General features: G+C 51.1%; 2 protein-coding genes across 5 annotated transcripts in view; one reads left to right on the top strand and one right to left on the bottom strand.

Moving 5' to 3' along the window:
• Positions 1 to 12,829, bottom strand: LOC311438367 (NACHT, LRR and PYD domains-containing protein 3-like). Of its 3 annotated transcripts, XM_084522678.1 has the most exons (10): positions 12,523 to 12,829; positions 12,276 to 12,374; positions 5,391 to 5,693; positions 3,203 to 4,889; positions 2,899 to 2,988; positions 2,539 to 2,709; positions 2,163 to 2,336; positions 1,897 to 2,064; positions 874 to 1,808; positions 1 to 792 (listed from the first exon to the last, which is right to left on the bottom strand). In XM_084522678.1, the coding sequence occupies exons 3-9, from the start codon at positions 5,671 to 5,673 to the stop codon at positions 1,577 to 1,579; spliced, it is 2,805 nt and encodes a 934-aa protein (XP_084378804.1). In that variant the 5' UTR covers positions 5,674 to 5,693; positions 12,276 to 12,374; positions 12,523 to 12,829; the 3' UTR covers positions 1 to 792; positions 874 to 1,576. The 3 variants fall into 3 exon arrangements, with proteins under 3 accessions (XP_084378804.1, XP_084378803.1, XP_084378805.1); XM_084522677.1 differs by lacking the exons at positions 12,276 to 12,374; positions 12,523 to 12,829 and adding an exon at positions 10,692 to 10,827; XM_084522679.1 differs by lacking the exons at positions 12,276 to 12,374; positions 12,523 to 12,829 and adding an exon at positions 6,030 to 6,170.
• The window catches only part of CEND1 (cell cycle exit and neuronal differentiation 1), an 18,870-nt gene continuing 7,054 nt past the window's right edge, over positions 11,975 to 23,790 (top strand). The window contains exon 1 of one of the 2 annotated variants that reach the window (XM_084522682.1): positions 11,975 to 12,125. The gene's annotated coding sequence lies outside the window, so the exon portion shown is untranslated. The other variant, XM_084522683.1, reaches the window with a different exon arrangement.

Raw genomic sequence — 23,790 nt, forward strand, 5'->3', positions numbered from 1 at the left:
TTGTGAAGTTTTTCAGCATGGCCTTTCCCTGTGCAGCGCTCTTTCCAATTAAAGCCCCCAAATGCTTGGAACCTCGCTCCCAGCACCGTTCTGTCTTTCTCTCTCCCGGGTCCATCTTCCGTCCCTCAGGGCCATGGGGCAGAGCTGGGTCTGCAGGCATGTCCCCATGGCTCTGGGCACGCAGGAAGGATTGGGAAGAGCCCAGGGCCCAGTTCTGGGGCCTTCCTTTGGCCCCAGAGCTGCATGCTCTCCCTGCCAGGAGAACAGGATGAGGGAAGGGCACAGCACGTCCCAGGGACGCCTCCTCTGCCCCAGTACTCCCAGCACCACCTGTCCTGGTGCGAGGGGATATTGTGCACCGTCAGCAAGCTGGCAGAGGACACCAAGGTGGGCAGGAGTGTTGATGTGCCTGAGGGCAGGAAGGCTCTGCAGAGGGACCTGGACAGGCTGGAGCGATGGGCCTAGGCCAACTGGACAAGGTTCAACAAGGCCAAGTGCCGCGTCCTGCACGTGGGGCACAACAACCCCATGCAAGGCTGCAGGCTGGGGGCAGAGTGGCTGGAAAGCTGCCCGGAGGGAAGGGAGCTGGGGGGATTGGTCGGCAGGCGGCTGAACAGGAGCCAGCGGTGTGCTCAGGTGGCCAAGAGGGCCAACAGCATCCAGGCTATGATCAGAAGTGGTGTGGCCAGCAGGGCGAGGGAAGTGATTGTCCCCCTGTACTCGGCCCTGGTGAGGCCACACCTTGAGTACCGTGTTGAACTCCAAGGCACCTCCTACAAGAAGAACATGGACCTGTTAGAACAGAATGTTGTCATTAGTGCTCTGTGAGTAGTTTCTGAAAGCAAAACCTGTCCCAGAGGCAACAGCAGTTACCTGTCCTTGTCCTTCCTGGACCAGACAGGAGCCTGCTAAGCCTTAAGATAGGTGGTGGTTACAAAGGCAGTAGTGAGCTGTTTCTTTCTGGGTTTTGTTTCTTCCTTTTCTCAGATGATGGTTGTGATTGGTAATTTCCAGCACAGCTGCTTGAGTTGGCACAGGTTGCTGTCGTTTAACCCAGCAGCAGCTGAGTACCACAGAGCCCTTCAGTGGGTCCCCGCCCCTGCCCAAGTGGGATGGGGCAGAGAATTGAGGAAAAACAAACAATAGGTTAAAGTCATGGGTTACTGTCATGAGACAGTTAAATAGGACACAAAGTGATGAGAAAATAATAATGAAGATAGCAGTAAATAAATAAGTATATAGATTTGAAACAGGTGGTGCACAGTGCAAAGAGCCCTGCGCAGGGCTCTTTCCAATTAAAGCCCCCGAGTGTTTGGGACCTCGCTCCCAGCACCATTCTGTGTCTCTCTCTCTCACGTTTCCATCTTCTGTCCCTCAAGTCCATGGGGCAGAGCTGGGCCCACAGTCACATCTTCATGGCTCTGGGCATGCAGTAAGGATGTGGAAGAGCCCAGGGCCCAGCCCCAGGGCCTTCCTTTGGCCCCAGAGCTGCACGTTCTCCCCACCAGGAGAACAGGCTGAGCGAAGGGCACAGAACATCCCAGGGATTTCTTCTCCCCCTGTATCCATAATTGAGTTAGCAGTGGTTCCTGTTGCTGGGAGGAGCCACACTAGAGGAGAGGAGTGTCTTCCGCACCCCCAGCCACCCCTTGCCTTCCCGGACCCCCCGCTGGAAGGGTAGTCGGGACATAGCTCCCTCCTGTGGGGTGTCGTGCTCCAGGAGGTCTCCGATCTTCAGGCTGGGCTTCAGCGCTCGCAGTGCAACCAGCTCCTGCAGTGCGTCCTCGTTCAGCTCCGACACACTCAGCCTGGCATTGGAAGGAAAGAAGAAGCCTCAGTACCGGAGGTGAGGGGGGCACCTGAGAGTCTCCCTGGGGTACGCGTGGCAGGTCTCACCCCAGTGCCTGCAGCGGGCAGGCAGGATGCCTGAGCTGCCGCAGCAGCAGCACTGCCCCAGCTCCCAGCTCGGTGTCACTCAGGTCCAGGCATCTCAGGCTGCAGCTCTCCCCAAGGTGCGTGGCCAGGTCCCGGCAGCAGCTGCCCGTCAGGTGGCAGCTCCCCAGCCTGCAGGTCCAAGGAGAGACAGCAGCGGTGGGGAAGTACTGGCAGTGCTGGAGCTGCTCGGGCTGCGCAGGAGCACAACCAGAGCTGCATGCCCTTACCGCAGCACCCGCAGCTGGCAGGCGCGATGCCGGAGCCCCTCGCACAGCAGCTGCACTCCATCATCCTGCAGCCCTGTGTTGAAGGACAAGTCCAGCTCCTCCAGGTGTGGACTGGTGCCCAGCACTGCAGCGAGGTCCTGGCAGCAGGCGCTGGTCAGGCGGGTGTACCGCAACCTGCGGGAGAGAACCTCATCGGTGCCAGTCCTCCCATGCCACACCCCACTGCAGTGTCCATCCCCAGCCCTCTGTCAGTGGGACAGAGGGACAAGGCCAGCCTGCAGGACGTTGTTGGGCACATCCCCAGCCCTCTGCTCCCCCAGCCTGGGATGTGTCCACAGGGACCTGCCGGGGACACAGCGTTCCCAGTGCCGCTCACCGTAGGATGTGCAGGTGGCAGCCAGGCTGCCGCAGCCCGGTGCAGAGCAGCCGCACGCCGCTGTCGCCCAATGCTCTATCGCCCAGCTCCAGGCAGGCCAGGCTGGGGTGAGTGGCCAGTAGCGTCCCCAGGGCCTCACAGCCACCCTCTGTCAATCCACACCACTGCAGCCTGCAGGGAGAGCAGCAGAGAAGCCAGCCAGCCAGCAAGGAGGGACCGCTGCCACCCACCCCATGGTTGGACACAAGCATGGAGATGCTGCCCCCACCCTCCCACATGGGGTCCAGCCCTTCCGCATCAGCACCCCCTGAGAAGGGCAGACGGAGGTGGCTACCCAGCACCCAGGGGCAGGCTCCATACCTGAGGTTCCGCAGCGAGCTGCCTGCGTGCCCCAGTGCCTGGCAGAGTGGGTGCAGAGGAGAGCGCAGCTCCTCCTGCCGTGGGTGCTGCCTGGGAATGAGGGGACAGGTATGTCCATAATCTCGCATGATTCTCCCCAAGAATAAGTAAAACCCTCCACCAAGGGACTAAACCACTAGGGAAGAGACATGGTGGTGTTTGGATGGAAAGGCATTCACAGTTTCAGCTTCCAAAACCCTCCTTTGAGATGGAGAAAGGGAAATCTCTGTCATTTTGGCCACTGGAGCGGAGTAGTGGTACTCACCCAGGCAAGACTGTGGCTGGCTCCTCCCTGCACTGCTGCTGGTGGAAGGAGCAGCTCCGGAGGGTCACGCTGTCCAGTCCATCCCACTGCTTGATGCAGAAGCAAAGAGCCATCTGGTCGTATAGCGTCAGCTTGATGTCATGCAAATCTATTCCCATGAAGCATCCCAACACATTCTGCGCAAAGCTTTTTTCATTCATCTCGAACAAAAAATGGAAAGTGTCCAACTCCTTAATCATCAGCGCTTCACTGGGATGGGAAAGGCCTCTGTGTCTTGTCTGAAGCCACCTCAGAAGATTTTCCCGAGCTCGTGGTGAAATTCTGCACCCGATTCTTTCACCTGCGTACTCTATTGATTTGGGGTTTACCAGACCAAACAGGAACCGAATTGTTAAGTTCAAATCCTTCCTAGATTTGCTGTAGCTTTCTAACAATGTATTTACGTTCTTTGCAAGGGCCTCTGGGTCGCTGACAGTTTCCTCATCATCATCCAGGACATAAAACATAGCCGCAAAAAACTCCTGGAGGTGCAGGTGTGTGAAGCTGTAGACATTGTCTTGGTCTACGCCTTTTTTCAGGCTTTTCTCATTGAGGAAGAGGGAGAGAAGGTCTGGCCAGTCCAAGCCACAGTCCTTGATTTCCTTTTCCTCAAAGAGGACCTTGTGTTTCCAGACGCCATCAGCGGCCAAGGAGCAAAGCTTGCGCAGGAACTGCTGCAGGTCCTGCTGGGCATCGCTGCCTCTGCACTTCATTAACCAGGAGAGGTAGAACATGCCCATCCACGTGGTGGCCTTGGAGCACTCAAGAATGTTGTTCTTCTTGTAAAGCTCTTGCTCAAGGATGGTGCAGATGGTCCAGCTCATGATGGGGATGACACACAAGCTATAGAGGGCCTCATTTCCCCTGGCAAACCTGAAGGCCACATCTGCTTTATTGTCATTCTTGAAATACCTGTGGAAATACTCCTCCCTTGCAGCTGCCGAGAAGCCCAAGATTTCCACGTAACACTCACCCTCCAGGCACTGCCCCAGGTTTTGAAGAGCCATTGGCCTTGTGGTGATGAGCAAAGAGGATGCAGGGAGAACAGTCCTCTTGAGCAAGCTCATCAGCGTGGTTTCCAGTGGCTTTGCTTCCCTGGGGTCAGAGCTCAGCTCGTCTTTGGGCTGAGCCAAAGGGAACCCCAGGGCCTCGAAGCCATCGAAGATGAACAAGACCTTCTCCTGGTTGTCCAGGATACTTCCAGCTGGTATTCGCTGGTGAGGGCAGCATTTTGAAACCAGGTCCAACACACTCACTTGCTTGGAAAGGGAAAGCTCCTTGCAGTCTATGCAGAAGACATAGTCGAACTGCATGTAGAGGGCCCCTTCCACCCACTCCACCATCATCTTCCTGACCATCATTGTCTTCCCCATGCCTGGGGCACCCACCAGCACCACAGTTTGTGGTGTTTGCCCATCGTCATCAGGTTTAAACAGTGTCTGTGCAGTGACAGCGCTGGTGGTGTCGGCACATCCCCAGCTGACATCTGCACCTTCAGGCTTGCCTCCATGCTGGCTCCAAGGCTTCTTGGCGATGGTCAGGGCAGTGTAGTGGCTGCTCACAGACAGGTTCTCCCCCAGGCAGGAGTTCACCTCTTTGTACCGGAGGAACTCTCTGGCCACATGCTCTCTGTACTTCTGCTTGTACTCTATACCAGAGAGAAGCAGAGTCAGTGCCAAAGTGAGCCAAACTTCCTGACCAGCATGACTGTGCTCCTGACACACCAACAGCATGGGACATTTGTTTCAATGCTCTTCTGAATGCAAAATTCAGTTACTCATTTCCTACGTGCCACCCATCAAACTGCCTTTATTTTCTGGGTTCTAATGGGAATGTCCCCAAAGTGTCCCCCCGTGTCCCCAGCTAGGAGCCCGGCTGGCAACCTGGGTCTTCTTGGCTGCAAGAACTGCTTGAAGAAGCACCACTTGCCCCTTCCAGGCTCCCCTGTCCTTATCACCTTGGTCCTCTCTCTGCTGCTAGTCCCACTGCTCCCTTAAGGGGAAGGGAGCAGTGGGAACCTGGCAGGATCAGTGGGACACCTTCACCTCTCCAGTCTCATCACAGAGGTGAAACCTGCTCTTTTACACACTTTTATCTGTCTCCAGCACTCAAAAGACAAAGAAAATCAAAGTTTACTCCAGTTCCTTACCCTTCACCTTCTCATCCAGGATTTTTTCAGCAAGGTCTCTCTGGTTCATCTCCTCAAACAACCCAATGGCGATGTCCATGGCGGCATCTTCCCCATAGCTCTTGCCCATGCAGTTAACAAGCATGGAAGGGTGCGTGGCCTCCACCAGAGCATCCTCAGGGATGTTCCAGCCTCCGTTGGTATGAACATGGGACAGCTTTGCCTTGAACTCTTGGAAGCCTTCAAGTGTGAGACCTTCCAGTGCACCTAAGAGGACAGTGAATGCACTCCCTTCCCCCGCCATCACAGGATGTGGAAAATCACCTGCAAAAAAAACAGGGTTTGGAAGTCAGCATTCTACTCCAATCATTCTGGGACGTGCCTGAGAACATGTAAGCACTAAAAGCAGCTGGGCTGGTACCGAAGACTCAGTCTCACAGCTATTCAGAAAGTGCCAGGGTAGGGGTAGTGGTGTGAACTTCACCCACAGCTGGATATGCAGGGGAGGGGAAAGGTTGCTGAGACGGGGATAGATGCTGGCTCAGAGATTCCAAAGGAGAAACACCTATGCAGAAAGGCAGCAAACCCTAGGGGACAATCACCCAGGATGTCACCCAGTGGTGTGGCACAGCACTGGAGGTACAAGCCATGGAGACCAACCTGTGCTTTCCCCGGGGCTGTGCCCACCTGGCTGGCCAGGACACTGCGGGCACTGTAGAGCTGAGAGCAGAGCAGCGCTCAGCCTGGCAGCACGTGGGGCTGGTGCTGGGGGGCGACAGGCAAACCCCTGGTCCCCAGCGAGCCGTGCCACCACGCGCTCCTCCTGCAGCGGGGACGTGCCGGAAGGGCCCAGGCAATGCCCAATGATGCATATAAGCAGGGTGTCGGTTTTGAAAGGCGCCTGCGCACCCGGCACACACTTCCTCCTGCCCCAGCACCGGGCTGCACACAGGGACACGGGCAGGGAGGGCTGGGCCCCTGCTGCTGGCCCCTTCTACAGCTGGGGGCTTCTGTGCTGGTCCCGCAGCAGCTGGAAGCAGAAGGAAGCTGCAGGGGGTTGCTGCTGCATACTGCGGTTTCAACCGTGGAGCAAGGGGGACCTCACAAGGTGGATCCGATCACAGGAAGTGTAAAACTGAGTTTAGATGATTGCCAAAAGAGATTAGGATAGAGAAAGTAAAAATAGCTGTGCAAAATGGAGAAATAGACTAGGAGCTGCTGGGGAAGATGGTTATTGGGGTGATATGTATGGACAGAAAGGAAAAAGAATCTGGGAACAACAGCGGCTGTTGACCTCACCTAACAGCTCTCCTGGGCAGGGAGGTACAGCAGAGGAAACCTTTCAGTAACAAGGGGGGCAAACAACAAAGCAGAGGAGTAGGGGGTGGCTGGAAATGGCAATGGTAGTGGTAGCACATCAGAAGAGATGGATATTTATATAAGTAATGCAGAAAACAGGAAAAGGCCATCATAAAGGGTCAAATGACAGAAACAAGCTGTAACAAAGACAGATACAGAGTACTGGAAACAGCCATCCTAGGAGGATCAATCCCAGGTGGAAAATCTGGTACCAAAGCTGAAGTAATGGCACCTGCCAGTCCTCTGGACAAATATGTGTGGTCCTAAAGAAGATGAGACTGCTCTGAGTGAAATTTTCAAGAAATTTTGAAAACAATGTTGTTGTTTTTTATAGAAATTATAAACCTAATTTTTCACTGTGATCCATTAGCAAGGCTGACAGAAAATCCTAGCAAACAGCGGTGGAGTACTGCCAAATAAACACGTTCACCATGAGAACAGCTCCTATTTTAGCAAGTGTGCCAGTGGTTATTGCTAAGTTACCAGAAGACAACAGGTGGTTTTCAATTATAAATCCAACCATTTTGCCACCATCCCACTTATCGAAGAATCATTTTTTCAGTGTTGTTCTTGCATTTGGACAGAAAGGATTAAAACCCTGCACTGGCACCTCAGGGGCTTACCAACATACTTGCAGGACCCAAGCTTACTTCAGAAATCTGTTCAAGCTATTGTCTCCAAAGAATAAAGAAAAATCACCATCTTATGTGGATTCTACTCCAGCAACCAGAGCTGTAGAAGAAGCAAGAGTTATCCAGCTTTTAAAATTAAAAGATGAAACAGGATTTGAAGTCCATTTGGAAGAGGCACAATTAGCACAAGCCCTGGCTACCTGCTTTGGTGAGACAGGAAGAGAGAGGTGCAAGAATGGTTAAGGTTTGCATGAAATCAAAGCTTTTTCTGATAAAACCCGACTCAGAGCACCGTTAGGGGGATTTAATTTATAACGGCAATGTGCCCATAACTCTGCTGGTATCAGCAGGCTGTTGTGGTTTAACCCAGCAGGCAGCTGAGCACTACACAGCTGTTCACTCATGTCCCCCCACCCCCACAGTGGGAAGGGGGAGAGAATCAGAAAGAAAAGGTGAAAACCTGTGGGTTGAGATAAAGGCAGCTTAATAGGACAGAAAAGGAAGGGAAAATAATGATAATAATAATGATAAAAGAGTACACAAAGCAAGTGATGCACAGTGCAATTGCTCACCACCCGCTGACCGATGCCCAGCCCAGCCCCGAGCAGTGTCGCCACCCATCCCGGCCAACCCCACCAGTTTTATTGTTCAGCGTGATGCCGTATGGCGTGGAATGTCCCTCTGGCCAGTGTGGGTCAGCTGTCCTGGATCTGCCCCCTGCCTGCTCCTGGTGCACCCCCAGCCTCCTCACTGGCAAAGCAACCCCAGAAGCTGGAAAGTCCTTGGTTCTGTATGAGCACTGCTCAGAAAGAACTAAAACATCAGTGTGTTATAGCATTATTCTCAATCTTAATTTGAAACACATAACTGTACCAGCTGTGAGGAAGAAAATTAACTCTATTCCAGCTGAAACCAGGACACGGACCATCATGGAAGTTACTGGTTAAGCCTCTGGAGTGGAGGTGGAGCAAGGGACATGATGATGCACCAAAGTAGTGGGAAAATGCTACTCTAAAAGCCCCTGCACCAAAACAGCTGGTACCAGAAATTTCAATAGGAACCTCCCCATCAGTTGGTTCTAGAGAGGTGAAAAATTAATTATAGAATCACTTGGGCTGGAAAAGACCCCTAAGATCAAGCCTAACTATCACCTAACGCTACCAAGTCCACCACTAAACCATGTGTTGAATACCTCCAGGGGCAGGCCACCACCTCCTTTGGCAGTATGTTTCAATGCCTACCAACTCCTTCTGTGAAGAAATTCATCCTGGCATCCAATCTAAATCACCCCTGGCATAACTTGAGGCTGCTTCCTCATGTCCAATAATTTGTCACCTGAGAACAAAGACCTACATGCGCCTCACTACAATGTCCTTTCAGGTAGTTGTCCTTTCAGTTGTCCAGGCAGTGGGCATTAATATTATTTGGTATTAATTAATTAATATTAATTGGTAGAAGAGTTACCATACAGACCTTACAATGACCAGATCTCACTCCTGCCCTGTCTGAACAAGCTGCAGATCACACTGCTGAGAAAAAAAAGCCAGCTGCAGTCATTGGCTGTGGGTACAGGTGTACTAGTAATAAACCAAAGGTACACTTCATCTATGAAAACACTAGATATGAGCAGAGAAAAATAATCCTCTGTGCTACTGTTAATAGAATAGGAGACCAAGTAGCATGGAAACTATTAAAAACTCACGCCCACTAAGAGTACAGACATTATTAAGAGAAGAAACATCTAAGCAGAACCCTTTGCATCTCTTCTTGGACTGTGATTTTTTTTTTTAATTTATATTTTAATAATGGAATAAAATAGGGAGGTGTGGCTGGAGAAAGGGAGATAGAAAGCATGTGGCAGGAAATGAAAATGAGATTTCTGATAAACTCAGAAAGATAATGGAAAGAAGATGTATGTAATGCATGGTAAAGCACATGGAAAGACTAAAAACAATACTAAAATATTTTAAAAAGCCAGATCAGCTGGCTCAGTTTAACTGCTGCAGTCTTGAGACACGGGAGTGTTTGCAGCATCCTTGCTGGACTCAAGAAGATAACTTGCCTTTGGTAGGTGATGAGAGATGGAGAAAGGTGAACATAGCACTGACTCACAAACCAGGCCACTAGCTGTGTGTTGAGGTAGCTAAACATGCCCTAGCTGCCAGATTTTACCTGTCTGGAGCTTTGTTTTATTTCATTTTAACTAGGGTAGTCAGTAATTCCTGCAATAGGATTTTTCATGATTAGATATCTAACCTGTGCCCTGACGTGGTCTTGCTTAGCTTGGTCTAACTCCTTAATGCAATAATAATAATTTAGGATCCGAGAATAAGAACTGTTACAGCTCTCAAGGGAACCCAGAGAGTCATGGCATGGATGGATCCACCCAGGCTGGAGAGTCTGCTACAGCATCAGAAAAATGCTCTAAAATTATAATAACATGATGATGTTGGTGGGTTTATTCATTTACAGGATCAGCCTCAAGGGACAAGAAGTTGCAGTGAAGCAGCTAGAATAGTGACAGAGATGTGAAATCCTATAATGGTCCCTTAAACAAGGCAGATGCAGGAAGAATTTGGGAATGGGGTAGGGGAAGGAATCAAACAAGAAAAAGAGTTTGAAATAGAGAGAAAGCTAAGTGCTAGAAGTATTTAATTGAAGACAGAATTGTGGATTAAGCATATACATACATGCAATTATAATGATTATAATCTTGCTCCTGGTAACAGCAAACACATGGCTAACTGGGTATGGAGGGGGAACCATCCATCATTTTCAAAAGGTTAGGGGGAGGCATCCAGAAAAGCTTTTTAAAGAACAGAGGCTGAGAGAAATGCTGCTTTGTACCCTTTAATACATCCTGCTAACCAGTTAATTGAATTTTTGAAAGATTTTGTCAATTACTGTAATCATAATACACACTAGAGGTAAAATGCTTATCCATATGGTTATTGCAGAGCTAGCCAGTTATGCCATGAAGTACTACAGTTACTATATGAAACCTACAGCACAGGCCTAAGGTCCAAGCAGGAAGTAGGATTAGATAGAGGATTAAAAGCGAGGTTACAAGATAGGGCTAAGGCCTTTCCTGGAGTTCAGACGAGAAAAAATTCCTGTAGCATAGATACAACTCCCCTCCCAGAAACAGACTAAAAATAAGATTAAATATACACCTGAGAGGTTCAAGGAAAAGATGTAGACTTGGCAATGTTACGATGATTGAATTTGATGATCTCAAGGCTGTTTTCTAACCTAAAATAATTTTATAAGCTACCTATAATACAGAATTAAAATCCATACAGCAGACAGCACTAAAAACAAGGGTACATACAAGCTCCTTTTTGCTGTAGCCACCCAGCCTGGCTGTCCTGCTCAGAGCTTCCTATTGTGCCATCCTCCAGCTCAATGGGCATCAAATAGGTCTGGGAACAACTGCATCCTTCAGGAAGCCCAGGGCTCATCCTGCTCCCTCCTGAGGATGCTGCTGCTGCTGAGCCCCTGTGCTCCCAGGCACAGCAGTGGAGCTTGCAGCAGGGGCTCCCCAGAGCCAGGGATGTTCTTGTCCCTGCATGCTGTGAGACCAGGGGAGGAGGAAAAATCATCAGCATGGTTTTTACGGTTCCAGTTTCCATCTGACCTTGAAGGAGCTGCTTTCACCTTGCTGCATCTTGAGCTGAAGCACTGCTTGCTGTGCTGGCACTCTGCTTTCTCTTACACTCACCTGCTATTTGTTTTATGTTTGCTTCAAATGTGGGCAGATGTTTTTTTCTTTAAAGTGGCATTTAAGCAGTCTGGGTATTTTGTTAGGCATACTGATATAGCTGAGATGCACACCAGCATAGCCAACCTGTGCATATTGGCCCCTCTTGCAGCAGTACAGTCTCTTAAGATGCCCAGGCTCCCTGCAAAATCACATTTAGCTGGTCAGTGGGTCCTCCATAATTGTATGGAGAAAGATGGACAAATAATGCAGCTCTTATTTCCCAAGCAAATCAAGCCAAAAGAGCTGTAGATAGTCCCAGGACCTGGCCATGAGTAAAAGCAAGGTTTGAACCCAGAGATGTGAATGTGAGGAGTGTGGCTGGAGGAGGTGGGGGCTGGGGCAGCAGAGTGGGGGGGGAAACAATGATGATGACGACTTGCTTTTAACCTGGGAGGATTCAGGGAGAACGGAAGAAGAGCTGGCACAAACCCACCCCGTTATGCAGTGTTTTAGCTTCCTCCCCTGCCCTGTGCACGGCATCTCTAGCAATATAGCTTGCCACCCCTTGTGGGATCATCATTCTCAGAAATCCATTATCCTGGCGCTGTAAGCCCCCAGATCCTCCCCCCGCCTTCTCCATGCACAGAAACATCCCAGATTACCAGGCTGCCCCCCTCCCGTTCTGCCCAGTACATTTCCCCCTGTTTGTGGCTACAACTTGCTGCAAACCCAGGCGGGGTTTGGAGGAGCAGGCAGGGTGCTCATTGCTGCAGGGACAGCCCCAAATTGCTCAGCCCTGAGAAATGTGGGTGTGGGACAGAGCTGGCATGCCTCATTCCCCCCACCCTCCCTGTCATCCTGTCCCCCTCCACAGTCCCAGCCCTTCCTGCCCTATTGGAGCATCCTCCCCCCTCCCCTGCTCTCCATCTTCCTGCGGTCTGCAGAGCTGCATTGTGGGAAACTCCCAAGTTTTTTCCAACCCCCCCTTTCCTCTGCCTCCCTCCCTCTTCTCTGCGCAAGAGCCAGCTGCGAGGTGCGACTCGTAGGGCCGGAGGACAGGAGGTAAGGGCTGCTGCTGCTGCTGCTGCTTTTTCCCCTATGCCCACCAGCACTGGGGAGGGGGCAGAGCTGCCGGGGTCCCTCGCTATCAGCCGAGAGCTGTGCAGTGTGTGTGCTGCGGGGTGGCTGAGCGAGACAGCCACGCAGATCTACCTGCTCAAGGTGAGTGTCCGCCTCTCTGCAGCTGCGTGCGACGGAGGCCAGGGGCTGCCACGCCGGGAGCGAGAGCGCCTGCCCGCCTGTTTTTTATCCCTGTTAACAAATAACGATGTTTTTAACCCAAAGCAGCGAGGGGCTGTGAGCAGCCCCCTTCCTCGCACCATCCTCCTGCTCCCTGAAGGTCAGGCAGCCAGAGGAGGAGGCATTTCCGCAAAGGCAGAGCCCGCCGGCCTCCGCGTACCTGCCGCAGCCTCCAAGCGATGCGCCAGGCTGGCCTCGCCGGGACCAGGCTCCTTGCTTCCAGCCTCCGGGGAGGCTGCAGCCCCGGGATGGAGGCTGGGGACCTGGTGCTGTTCCGGAGGCAGAGCTGGCTCCGGGCATGGAAAACCAGAGCCGGCCGTGTCCCGGAAATGGTACGGGTGGGAGGAGGTTGCTGCGGCGCTTCGGTCTCGGCAGGAAAACTGCAAACCTCCCTGGAAGGCTCTCAGCAGGCTTCCAGCTGGGTTTCCTCTCCTGTCTGCCTGCACGGTGTCATTCGTTCGCCCTTCACTCTGTGTCGATGCGTTAAAAGTGTGTTTAATCTCTTGCAGTCCTGAGGCAGGAGGCTATGCAAAGCGAGCGCTGCTGCTGCCTCCTTTTCTGTGCTGTGGGTTTTTTTTGGGGGGGAGGGGGGGGACACAACAGGGGGGACAAACATCTCTGGTTACAAATGGATAGCCTTTGATATATTCCCCTGCTTTGTGCTGGAAAGCCTTTTACAAAGGAAAACCTGCCCAAAATAAATAAAATAAGCACAAAATGGAGAGCGGAGTGGCAAGGCTGCCTATTTCAGGCTCTGGGGAGAAGAGCGCACCAAATGAGCAGGGGGAGGAGGACACCTGGGCTTCACAGTGTGTACAGCAGGCATGAAATGCAAGGGGGATGTCTTGGGAATGTTGGTCTGTCCTTGCCCCTGTGTGCATCTGTGCCCCATACGTTTGCACTGACCTGTTGATTTGTTCCCTGCTCCTATGTGGGGTCTCAGTGACCATCAAGTGGGGGAAGGAACCTGATTTTTATTTGGGAATCAAGGTCAGCCTGGGAAAACTTCAGTGGTGGGGTGATAGGAAGAAGCCTGGTGGCAGCCCAGTTTTCTTGGGTGGGGCTTGGGCAGGATGCTGTTGGGAGAGGGAGGATGGACGGGGCTGGATGGAGTTCCCTGCTCCGTCTCGGGACTGACCTCCAAAGTCTGACCTTCACAGCTGTGACCTTCAGCAGCTTCCATCTTTCCTTAGCCACAGCACCTAAAACTAGCCCCTCACCCACGGTATTGCTGCAGAACAGCGGGAGAAAAATCCAGAATTCCTCTGAATGCATGTATTCATCCCTTGGCTGGCAGACAGCCACGACCGTGGGCTTGCCTGGGTGTGCTGGCCCCATCCGTGGTGGGGGGGGATAGGGGTAGGACAGCTCTGAGCAAGCCTTTCAATGCAGGATGTACTTGGGGTGTCCTTCCCCTGATCCTATCCGGCTTCTGCAGGTGGCAGGGAGGGAGAGGAGAGTGCTCGGGTTTTGGTGGGGGGCATTTCCCTGCAGGGTGCCAGGAGCCTCCCCAGAAGGTCTCTGCTGAATTATCCCCCATCCGCCTGCAGTGGCTTCTTACGTTTCAGCTGCAAAGCAACAGCTTTTAGGCTGATGCCTGCAGATCTGCAGGCCGTGAGATTCGGACCTGGCTCTGCTCATGCAGGTCTGCATTCGCACGTCTGTGATCTCTTTACTGGCCACAGCTGAGATGCAAAGGGTGTGATGGCAGAAGAACCTGGTGCAGTCCTGCATCCATCAGAAGGATTTGTCAGGGTGCCCATAAGATTAAGAGAGCTGTCAAATCTGCTGCTGCTTACTGCAGTGCCTGGGGATATTTTACTATGCCAGAGGCAGCCCCCTCCCCCCCCCCCCCCCCCCCTTTTTTTTCTTTTTTTTTTTCTTTTCTGCTTCTCTGTTGCATTTGAGTAAGAAATGGTACTTGCTGACTGTCAGGATGGGGCCTTAACAGCAGCACTGGGAAGGTAACATGCACCATTGGCACATTGCACACTACACACACAACCAACCAAATAAAATCCAGAAAGACAGAACTGCAAAGCTTGGAGGATTTGAATGCGCTTGGGTGATTTGTTAGGAAATCAGACTTTTTGCATTCGGGTGCTAACTCCTGGTTCCTAAGGGGGTAGCACCTTGGTTTGGAAACACTTGTCCTCTTGGCTAAGGCAGCTTCTCAAGTGCTGGAAGGTTCAAGGGGAAAAACTGGGCTTTGTGGTGGGGGCAGCAAGGTGTCCGCTGTTCTCTCAGAGGTGGCAAGGAGGCAGAAAACATTTGCTGACCCCACCACAAGGTTATTCCTGAGATGGCATTGCAAAGCCAGCGTAGTGCAGGGAACGGAGGCTTGCCCTGTGGTCCCTGCCTGGGTGTTAGGAGGGACGCAATGGGGAATGGCTCAGCTATTCCCTGGGGAAACCTGAGGTTTTTGGGGGTGGCAGTAACCTCCGTCATGGAGCAAGCAGCTCCCTGAGCAGAGCAAAATGTGGTGCAGACCTCCAGGTGATGGAGGCGGGGTTGCAGAGGTGTGAAGCTGAGGCTGAAAGGTCAGTAAGTGTTTTCCTGGTAGCGGTGCTGTAATGGGAGGCTGCTGGGTCAGCTTCTGATGGGGTTTTCATGCTCTGGTGTCCTCCCTGCAGATCTCACAGGAGGTGCTGGCTTGTTCCTTGCAAGGGACGTGCACCTTTCCGTGCAGCAACTTTTCCCTGGTGCCACTGAGCTGCTGGCATTGACTTGCTTGGCTCCAAGAGGGCTGGAAAAGCACAATAATGAAAAAAAAAAAAAAAAAAAAAAAGCAAAAAACAAAATGAACGTGCTTGCAGAACACCAAGTGTGGCAGAAAGCTGAGACATGGGGAACTGCCCAGGGTAGGATATGGGCATGCTACAGCAGTGTGGGATGCAGGCTTTGGTCTCACAGATCAAGGGCATGGGTTTCAGCAGAATGAGCCCAGAAGTGTGCCTGTCAGGCTGGCGGGGTGATGGCTGAGGTCTACATCACTGGCTGAGCATCTTCTGCTGCATCTCCTGAGTTGTTCCCCCTTGAAACTGCTCCCAGGGCTTCAACCCGTGTCCTGCCAAATAATGCTGTGGAAGGAAACCATCCTGGCTGGAAAGCACCTCCTTCGTACCCCCAGACTTCTGTCTTGGGGTGAGCGGTGCTCAGCCCTGTATCAGGGAAAGGCCTTGGTTCTAATAGCTTGTGGTTTTGAATGGTAAGAGCTATGGTCTTTTTCCATTAGAAAAAACAGAGATATGAAATGAAAAGCAATGTTTGACTCTGCGTCCAAGGGGGATGCAAGCCCTAGGTTAAAGCTAGGGCAGAACACAGCCAAGCAAGATGCTCTGAAACTCTTCTGGTTATCTCGGTCCCTCTCTGGGGGTCTGTGCACTGTGCCATGACCCTGAAAAGCCGGGCTCTGCAGCACAAGTCCTATTTCCAACCTAGTCACAGCAAAGTATTCTCAGATTCTTATTCTAGAAATGGTTTTGCTGTAAACTGTGGTTGATAGCACAGCTGTTTCAGCTGCATCTGAGGGTTGGTGGCAGGTGACCAGGCAGGTGACAGCTTTGCCATGTGTGACTTCTCCTGCCAATGGCAGGTTGGGTGCACAATGGGTCTAATGCAATAAAGAGTCCAAGACAAAATCTTTTATTTCTTGGGGCTGCTTTGGTGCTGCTTTCCCTGTTCCCACCATGTCCTGGGGCAGCTGCAAGTCAGGCCACGAGAAGAGGGTTTTGTCTTGGTTTTGTGTGCGTATCAGCACAGGGCACCGGGCAGTGAGTGGTTTGGACAATCTGTGCTCCTTTGGGACCAGGGATGAAGGAGGGAGGGAGTGGGTTTGGTCAGGGTGGTTTTTTGTTGTTTTTTTTTTTTGGCAGCAACCTGTGCATTTTTAATAGAGTGATGGGCAAGAAGCTAAACTGAACTAAGTGCTCTTCAGCCCATGGTGCCACAGAGAAATGGTTGGGTTTGTGGCTGTGAGGTGCCCTGGGTGGGAATTGGTGTTGCATGAAGTGTGTGGTGAGCCCCCTGTGCTCCCAGAGAAGGGCATGGTGGGACAGCAGCCAGCCTCCCTTTCCTCTTGGCACTATGGGTTGAAGGGCAGGGTTTATACCTCTTTTTAGGTCTTTCTGAATTATTTTCACACAGGGTAAGAGAACACAGGGTGAACAGGGTGAAATTGTGGCATAGCTTAGAGCTGTGATTTGGAAAATTTTTTTAATAATAATAAAAAAAAATAAAGCCCTTGGAGGTAGCATGCTGTGTCTTGTTTCAGTGCAAACCTCCATCTCCAAGAATAAAATGTCTGCCGTGTCCGTTCTGGCGAGAGCTTTGGGATCAGGGCAAGTGTGGCTTGCAGGAGTGATGCTCAGCTCAGATGTCATCTCCCGTGGAGGCTGGGGACCATCCATCAGCACCCGGGCTGGTGCTGGCAGGAGTCAGGGCTCATCACTGCATCTGTAGGCTGTGTGGGGATACGAAATGCTGCGTCACCCACGTGGGGAGCGTGGCCAGGCTGTGTCGTCATCCTCTGAGAGGACACTGGTGTGCAGGCTGCAAGCTGGGGCTCTGCCCCATCTCTCTGCAGTTGCTCAGTTGCTCAGCTCTGCATCCTGGTCCCTTTGCAGATGTTGGACAAGGACAGCTTTGTGGGGCTGTGCAAGCCCCTCCTGTTCCCACACCCTGCCTTGGTGCTGGGTATAATGCAGCTTCTGAGCACCAGGGTGTCCTCCCAGGGAAAGGTGACGTGCCCGTGTGGCACAGATCCAGCAAGGCCATCAGATTTTGGGTCTTGGTGCAGCCGCAGGACTGACGCAGCCATGGAGCAGAGGCTTTGCTTTGATTTGAAGCTGCTGCTGCCTGTTAAAACACTTTCAGCTCTCTGACGCTCTCCACGTCAAGATTGAAAGGGCTTATTTGAGAGAGAAATGTTTAATCCGGGGCTGAGGGGAGGGATGCGGGGAGTAGCAAACAGTGGGTTGGCAAAAGGACTCATAAATATTTCATCAGAGTGAAGTGGGTCAGCGACGTTTGCTATAACTTGGCGCTGCTGTCTCCGAGGCTTTGCTTTGGGAGGGCTGGTGAGTGCAGCTGTCTCCCTGCACAACCTGGTCGTGATGCACCGGGGCTGTTAAAAAGCATCTCTGGGAAGCGATTCCTGCTACGGTTGCATCTGCGCTGCGTTTTTATCACATTTGCTGTGCATTGCGTCAGCGGTGGGGGTCCGAAATAGAGATAAAAACCTCTCTGGGGAGATGCCAGCCAAACAACACAAACTCCTGACGTAAAGCCCTTCCAATATTTATGGCAATACTGAGAGGTACTGCATTACCTCATCCATCACCACGGCACCTCTTGGAGATAGGAAAAGGCTTAGTCACGCTACGCTGCCATCGCTTATCTTAGATGCTTGTATGGCACCTCGCCGCCCTTAATGTGTCTATTGCCACGGCAGCTCAAAAAGGGGGAGAAGGACCATTTGTGCTATAGGGTGCTGGTGAGCTGAAGCACTGGGGTGAAAAATAAAAGCAGCCCAGAGTCATGGGAGGAGACTGGGATGGGGCAGAGAGCTGCATCCAGCTCCTTCCAGCCCTGCTGAATCCCCCTAGTGCAGCAGGGAAACAGGCACATGTCCCCAGGGCACTTCCCAAGGGACAGTGCCTGGTCCCCAGGCTGCTTTACTCCCCAGGCTGCCTCAGGGGCTAGAGAAGAAGGTCAATATCCCAAGTGTGGTCCCCTTGGAGCCACCAGCAGCTCTTCACTTCCATGGGAGAAAAAGCCTTGCCTATCTTTGGTCTCTTTTCCCTAACGTCACACTGAGCCCCTCTGCACACTTGCAGATCCAGCACAAATCATCAGGCCAGCCTTAACGACTGCTGCTGGCTTTAACCTGATGGATGGGCAGAGCAGTGGGGAAGGACCTCCTTCCACCATGCTACAGAAATATCTCCACCACCTGTGGTGGTGGTACAGTGGTGTTTACAGGGAGCCAAGGTCTACGTGTGTGCATGATTTAGCAGGCAATACAGGAAAGGAGGCCTCCTTGCTTCCTGCTAAGCACAGCTGCTGCATGAGCTCAGCCTCCCACAGGCCAATTATTCCTTCCCAGTTTGTTCCTTCCCAGTTTGTTCCTTCACCATCACACCAGCCGTCTGGCTTGATTGCAGGCTGAGGACAAGCTGCCTTGGTGAAAGAGGTGAGCGGGTTCCTAGGATGTCTCAGGCAGGGGCATGAGAAAAAAGTCTACTGAACGGCTCAGGTGACCAGCAGGAAAAGTGTGAAGACATGACTGATGCTTCTCCTTGGGTGTCCAGAGGCGGTGGGATGTGCTGGTGACTGATACAAACTCTTGGCTGAGCCAACATCCACAGAGGATAGCAGAGGTGCTCTGTTTGAGCCAGTGGGCTTTCAAGGTGAATCCCATGGGGAAAAAGGTAATGCTAGCCTAGCTGTGAGTCAGCAAGCTGATTCTAATTTCTACCTTAAAATATCTGAAATGGTTCCAGCCCTGTCTTTAGCAGCTGTGGAGGGACAAATCCTCCTGATTTTTATTTTTATTTTTTTAAAGGTGAGATTTTGATATTTTCCTATGTGACATTCACTGGAGATAGCCAGGACTTTACTCCTTCCTACAGGCTGGTCACTTTGGCCCATGCTCCCTCTTTTTCTTAAATCACCTCCAAGCCACTTTGGTTCATGGGGAGATTTGGCAATGGACAATTTTTGGGAGAAGGAAGAGAGGTGAGAATAGTCTTGAGCTGCAGGACCTGAGGACTGGCACCCCAAGCCCCACTCCCATGGCTCTCTGAAGGGCTCCCTTTCTCCAGGGCAATGTTCTTGACCGCAGCCTATTTCTTCTGCTGCTACAAGATGACAAGTGGCGATGAGCCAGCACTGCCCTGTGGCCAGTAACCTCAGCTGTCTCTGTGGAAGACTTACCAGGAAGACTACCAGGATAGGCTACCTTTTATTTGGCACTTTCATCAGTACATCATGAGCTGACCTTAGCCAGGTGCTCCAGCTGATTTTCCTTTGGCCACCTCAGCCAAGACCTCTTTGGTGATGGTAATGCTCAACACGGCCTTGATTTCTTGATTTCCATTGAGGGTCTTGCACAGGCAAGCTCAGCCTCTGATATGACATTGAATTAATTTCCACAAGGCAGTGAAGGACAGAGTTTGGGATGTGCAGAGGACACACAAAGCCAGTGGCAGCACTTGATCCCCCCCAGAAACACCACCATTTTCTAACAGCCTGGTCCCTCAGCTGTTTCATCTCATAGGTGCCTTACCTTTTGTACTCAGAGCAATGCTGCTTTTCGTTTTGGATTTTTTTTTCCCCTTTTGGGGAAGTTATATTTTCAAGTGGCTCTTTGAAGTGGCCATATTCTAACTTCCCTCTTTATGAGCACAGTCTGCCACAGGAACAAATTGCAGACTTCAGGCTAAAATTACCTGCTCTTCGCCTACCAGCTGGTGCGTGAACCCGTGATGGTAATTCAGTCCTGTGAGCTGCTTTTGGCAGGTGCAAATTGCATTCGCCAAAGGGAGGATCTGTTTGAGAAGAGGGCTGTTCTCTGTTCCTTAGAAATCTGGTTTGGTCTGAAATGGCCAAATGCAGGTATGGCAGCTGAGACTTACAAAACCTGCCAGCGGTGTCTGGGAAGCTCTTGAAACTAATTGGTGTTCAGCGTCTGTCTCACACACTGAAAACGTTTTTCCGTGCAGGTTTAAGAGCAATTAACTGAAGGATATGATGAGGTCTCTGAGTGCTGTGCTCTCATGTTCAGAGCTGTCCCTTAGCTTCGGGAAGGAGGGGAGCTGCGCAGCACATCCCCGCAGCACTGCTGGCTGCTCTCGGCTCACCTATATCATGTCAAAGGGAACTGTGGGCAGCCTCAGCTGCACATCTCATCTCCTCACAGAAGACCTCTGTCCCTTGCTGGCCAGCACTGAGCAAACTGCTTGCCATGCCTGGCCCAAGCAGTGTGGAGCTGCTGCTTGGTCCTTGCCATGGTTTTGCTGCTCCAGGCTAAGGGGTTTGGTGGCTGACAGTGGAGATGGGGCAGGGAGAAGCATTAATACTTGCCTAGCCCTAGGGACCCAATTAATTCCCCACCCAAAAGCCAACACAGGTCATGCTACTTAGCTAGGAGTAGAGAGAATGGGGTTTTTGTACTTAATCACCCTCTCCTTTGTATGGAAAAGGCAAACCTTCAGGCATTTATTTTTCAGACAGGTCAGGATGAAAAAGAACTGGAGGGGAGGTTAAGGAAGAAGATTTGAGGTTTTTTAAGGTCTTTTCTGCCAAGCGTGGCTCTCTTGGCATGGCATTGCTAGAGGTCAGGCATGGCCAGTAGCTATTTCTGAGGCTGTTTTCAACCAGAGCACAGCTGGAGTTTGTGGGTCAGCCTTTTTGGTCGCAAGTATAAATTCAGATGCATGACCCCACTGTGTCAGCTGAATTGTCACCTGCTGACAGGCTACAACAGTCTGAGTCAGTGTGGTGTTTGGGGACCCAGTGGAAATGGTTTGCTTTTTCATGAAGGGTGGGTGAGAAACTCCATGCGTGAACCTGTGCTCAGCACTGCTCTGACCCCACGCACGTCTGTGGGGTGCAGCTTCCCACCACACCCCTCAGCAGCTGCTCCTCCTTGCAAAACTGCTGGGTTTTCCTTCTAATTCGAAATAGCAAGGGGATGATTATAGGGCTCAGGAATGAGGCCGGTCTCCGCAGAGGGAACAGAACCTATCGGTGATACCTCACGGTGAAGCTAGCAGTGACTCATCTGCTCCATTTGGTGCAGAACTGATGCAGCTTTCATCTGCACATGCAGGAGGCAGATGAATAGATGCATTTGCTAATTTGATGGGGGGGAGGCAAAAAGGTGCCCTTCAAGGAGCCAGGGAAAGCTCTGCCTTCCCCTGTTGCTTTGGATGGGACCAGCTTGTTGCAACTGGTCAGACTGCACTGAGCTGGCCTTAATGTAGGAACCAGAACCAGCCAAGGAGGAGTGTGGTGCCTGTGTGCTGCAGGAATTTGGAAGGTTTGTCTGTTCCTTTTTCTCCTTTATTGCTGGTGTCATGGTCTCTGCTCCCCCTTCCCAGCCTGGGGAGGAGCTCGTTGGCTGCCAGCAAGTGGAAAACTCTCTGAAATGGCAAAAATTGTTAAACAAAGAAATAGCATCAGGGGGAGGGAGGGAACAAAGCCTGTTTCTCACAAAACCCTATTCTCCAGTGCTGCTGTCTGTGTGGGAGGCAGGGAGGGAGCTGGAAGGGGGAGGAACGGGTAGACAGGCAGAGGCAGCAAGGGAGGAATAAATAGATGTGATCGGCTATGGAGAAGAAAGAGCAAAGGTGGAGAAACAGGCCATTAGAGAAAAACTTTGTGTGATGGAGTGAATGAGGGAATGGGAGGAGGAGAAAAACCCTCACAGCAGTGCACACACAGGTTTAATCTTTTTGGAAATGAGGAAAGCCCACATCAGATGGAAAAGAAAGGTGCTACAGAAGTGTTTGATAATGAGCACACTCATGCCCTCGAAAGCACAGGACTGGAAAAGGGAAAGAGAGCCAAAAGGAAATGTATGATTCCCAAGGTAGGGAGTCTGGGAGGCAGCTGATAACACCCCGAGGAGGATTAAAAGCCTTGCTGAAAGAGCATGAGCTGCTCAGGATGAGCACCCTGGGTCTGGAAGATGAGGATGGCAGCTATGGGTGGCTTCAAGCCATCAGGATGCTAACCCTTCTAGCAGTGCCACTGCCACCAGGGGCAGAAGGGGTGCTTGAGCTGCTCGATGCTGTGTGACAGCATCATCCTGACCAAGCCAAAGGGTTTGGAAAGGTGCTGGGCAGATCTGTGGCCCAGATTTTAATGCTTTGTGCAGACTTAGCTGGAAGTGCCTGCAGGGGTGGAGGAGTGAGGACAAGGTTTTTTTTCTTGTTAACTGGGTTTCAGGAAGGCATGGATGATTTCTTTAAATCAGTGCCCAGTGCATTGCAAGGGGCCAGAGGTGTTTGCTTTGTCCTTTCTCTGTTCTTTCTTGGCTGGTCAAGCAGATGAGGCAGGGAGTGTTGGAGTTGTTGACCCGAGGAGACCTGAGAGAAGGTCAGAGAGCCTGATGGACACTGACAGCTTTGGGATCAAATCTGCAGGATGTGCAAATTATGCTACATTTGGAGTCTGGCTTGGCGGGAACAAATAAATGTAAAATGTGTTCAACATGTTCACATAGTCCAACAAGGACTGCAGGACAAAGCTTCCTGGCGGCTAGTCCCACTGGTGGCAAACCACTGTCAGAAAGCCTTTCACATGCACACTTAAGAACTGCTGATATTGATTTTTATTATTATTATTATTTAGTTTAGTTTGGTTTTTAAGGCTTTTAAAACCTTTTCTAATTATCATAAGGAGCTTGCATTGCTTTTAGTTAAAACTCACTCAGAAACCAAAAAATTCTTTAGTGAGCTGTTAGTGATGGTGCAGGGCATGGGGGATGGGGACCATGGCACAGGGAAGGCTCTGAGCAAAAACAGCTCCAAGGAGTCTGGAGTCCAGATCTGGTCAGTCAGGGCACAGGGGACAGGGAATGGGTAATCCAAGGTATCTGTGCTGCACACAGTCCCCATTTCTCAGCAAAGAGGTGAATTTTTTCATTCCACAATTTGCACACACACCACATAACCATGGGCTACGCATAGCTTTCCTAGGGAAAGCAGCAAACGTTTAATGGGAGCATCCTATGACTGTACAACATGCGAGCAGCCCAGCTAATGCCCCAGATGTAAATTGAGGATAAATTGCTCCCAAGCCAGAGGAGCAGTGCCTTGCGAGTGGCTGTGGAAACACAGCATGTAGGAATATGGCTCTGGATGTACTGAGCAGAAAGTTATGAATGGTCTTTGGAGGCACTGGGAAGGAAAAGGTAAGGAAGGTGGCATTGACAGAGATATTACATGTGAGCAAGGAAGGGAAAATATCCTTGCTCCTGACAAAGTGCGTATGCTTAGCCACCAAGATCCAGGCCACAGAGAAGGTCTTAAGCTTGGTGAGCACCTGCAATGGTGTTTGTGTGCTACAAGGTGCGTATTATTATTTATTTATTATTAAATAACATTAAACTATTTAATAATGATTATTTATTTATTTATGAGTTATTTATTAGAGCTGATACATCTTCACTGAAGCAGGACGGTAGAGTGGAGGTAGTTTGGAAGGACACCCATGGCACACATGGCACGTGTAGAGCAGATACATGGGAATTTGCTGTTTTTTTAACAGAGTGAAGAGCTGGTTTGATTTATTCATTTATTTATTTATTTTCTTCTGGGAGGAGCTTGAAGATAGACTGAATGGCAAATTCAAGGGAAGACTAGCAAACATCCTGTTTAATGCTGGCTATGAAGCCCTGGGTGCAGATTATTGGTCTCTT

Source organism: Aythya ferina (assembly GCF_964211825.1).
Source record: "Aythya ferina genome assembly, chromosome: 5".
NCBI lineage: Eukaryota > Metazoa > Chordata > Aves > Anseriformes > Anatidae > Aythya > Aythya ferina.

Coding starts and splice junctions, on each gene's coding strand:
- LOC311438367 (XM_084522677.1), bottom strand. CDS start 10,821: ATGAGCCCTGGGCTTCCTGAAGGATGCAGTTGTTCCCAGACCTATTTG. Junction 4,890..5,390: donor CCTGGATGAGAAGGTGAAGG/GTAAGGAACTGG, acceptor TCTCTGGTATAG/AGTACAAGCAGAAGTACAGA. Junction 2,989..3,202: donor CCAGCCACAGTCTTGCCTGG/GTGAGTACCACT, acceptor CCTCATTCCCAG/GCAGCACCCACGGCAGGAGG.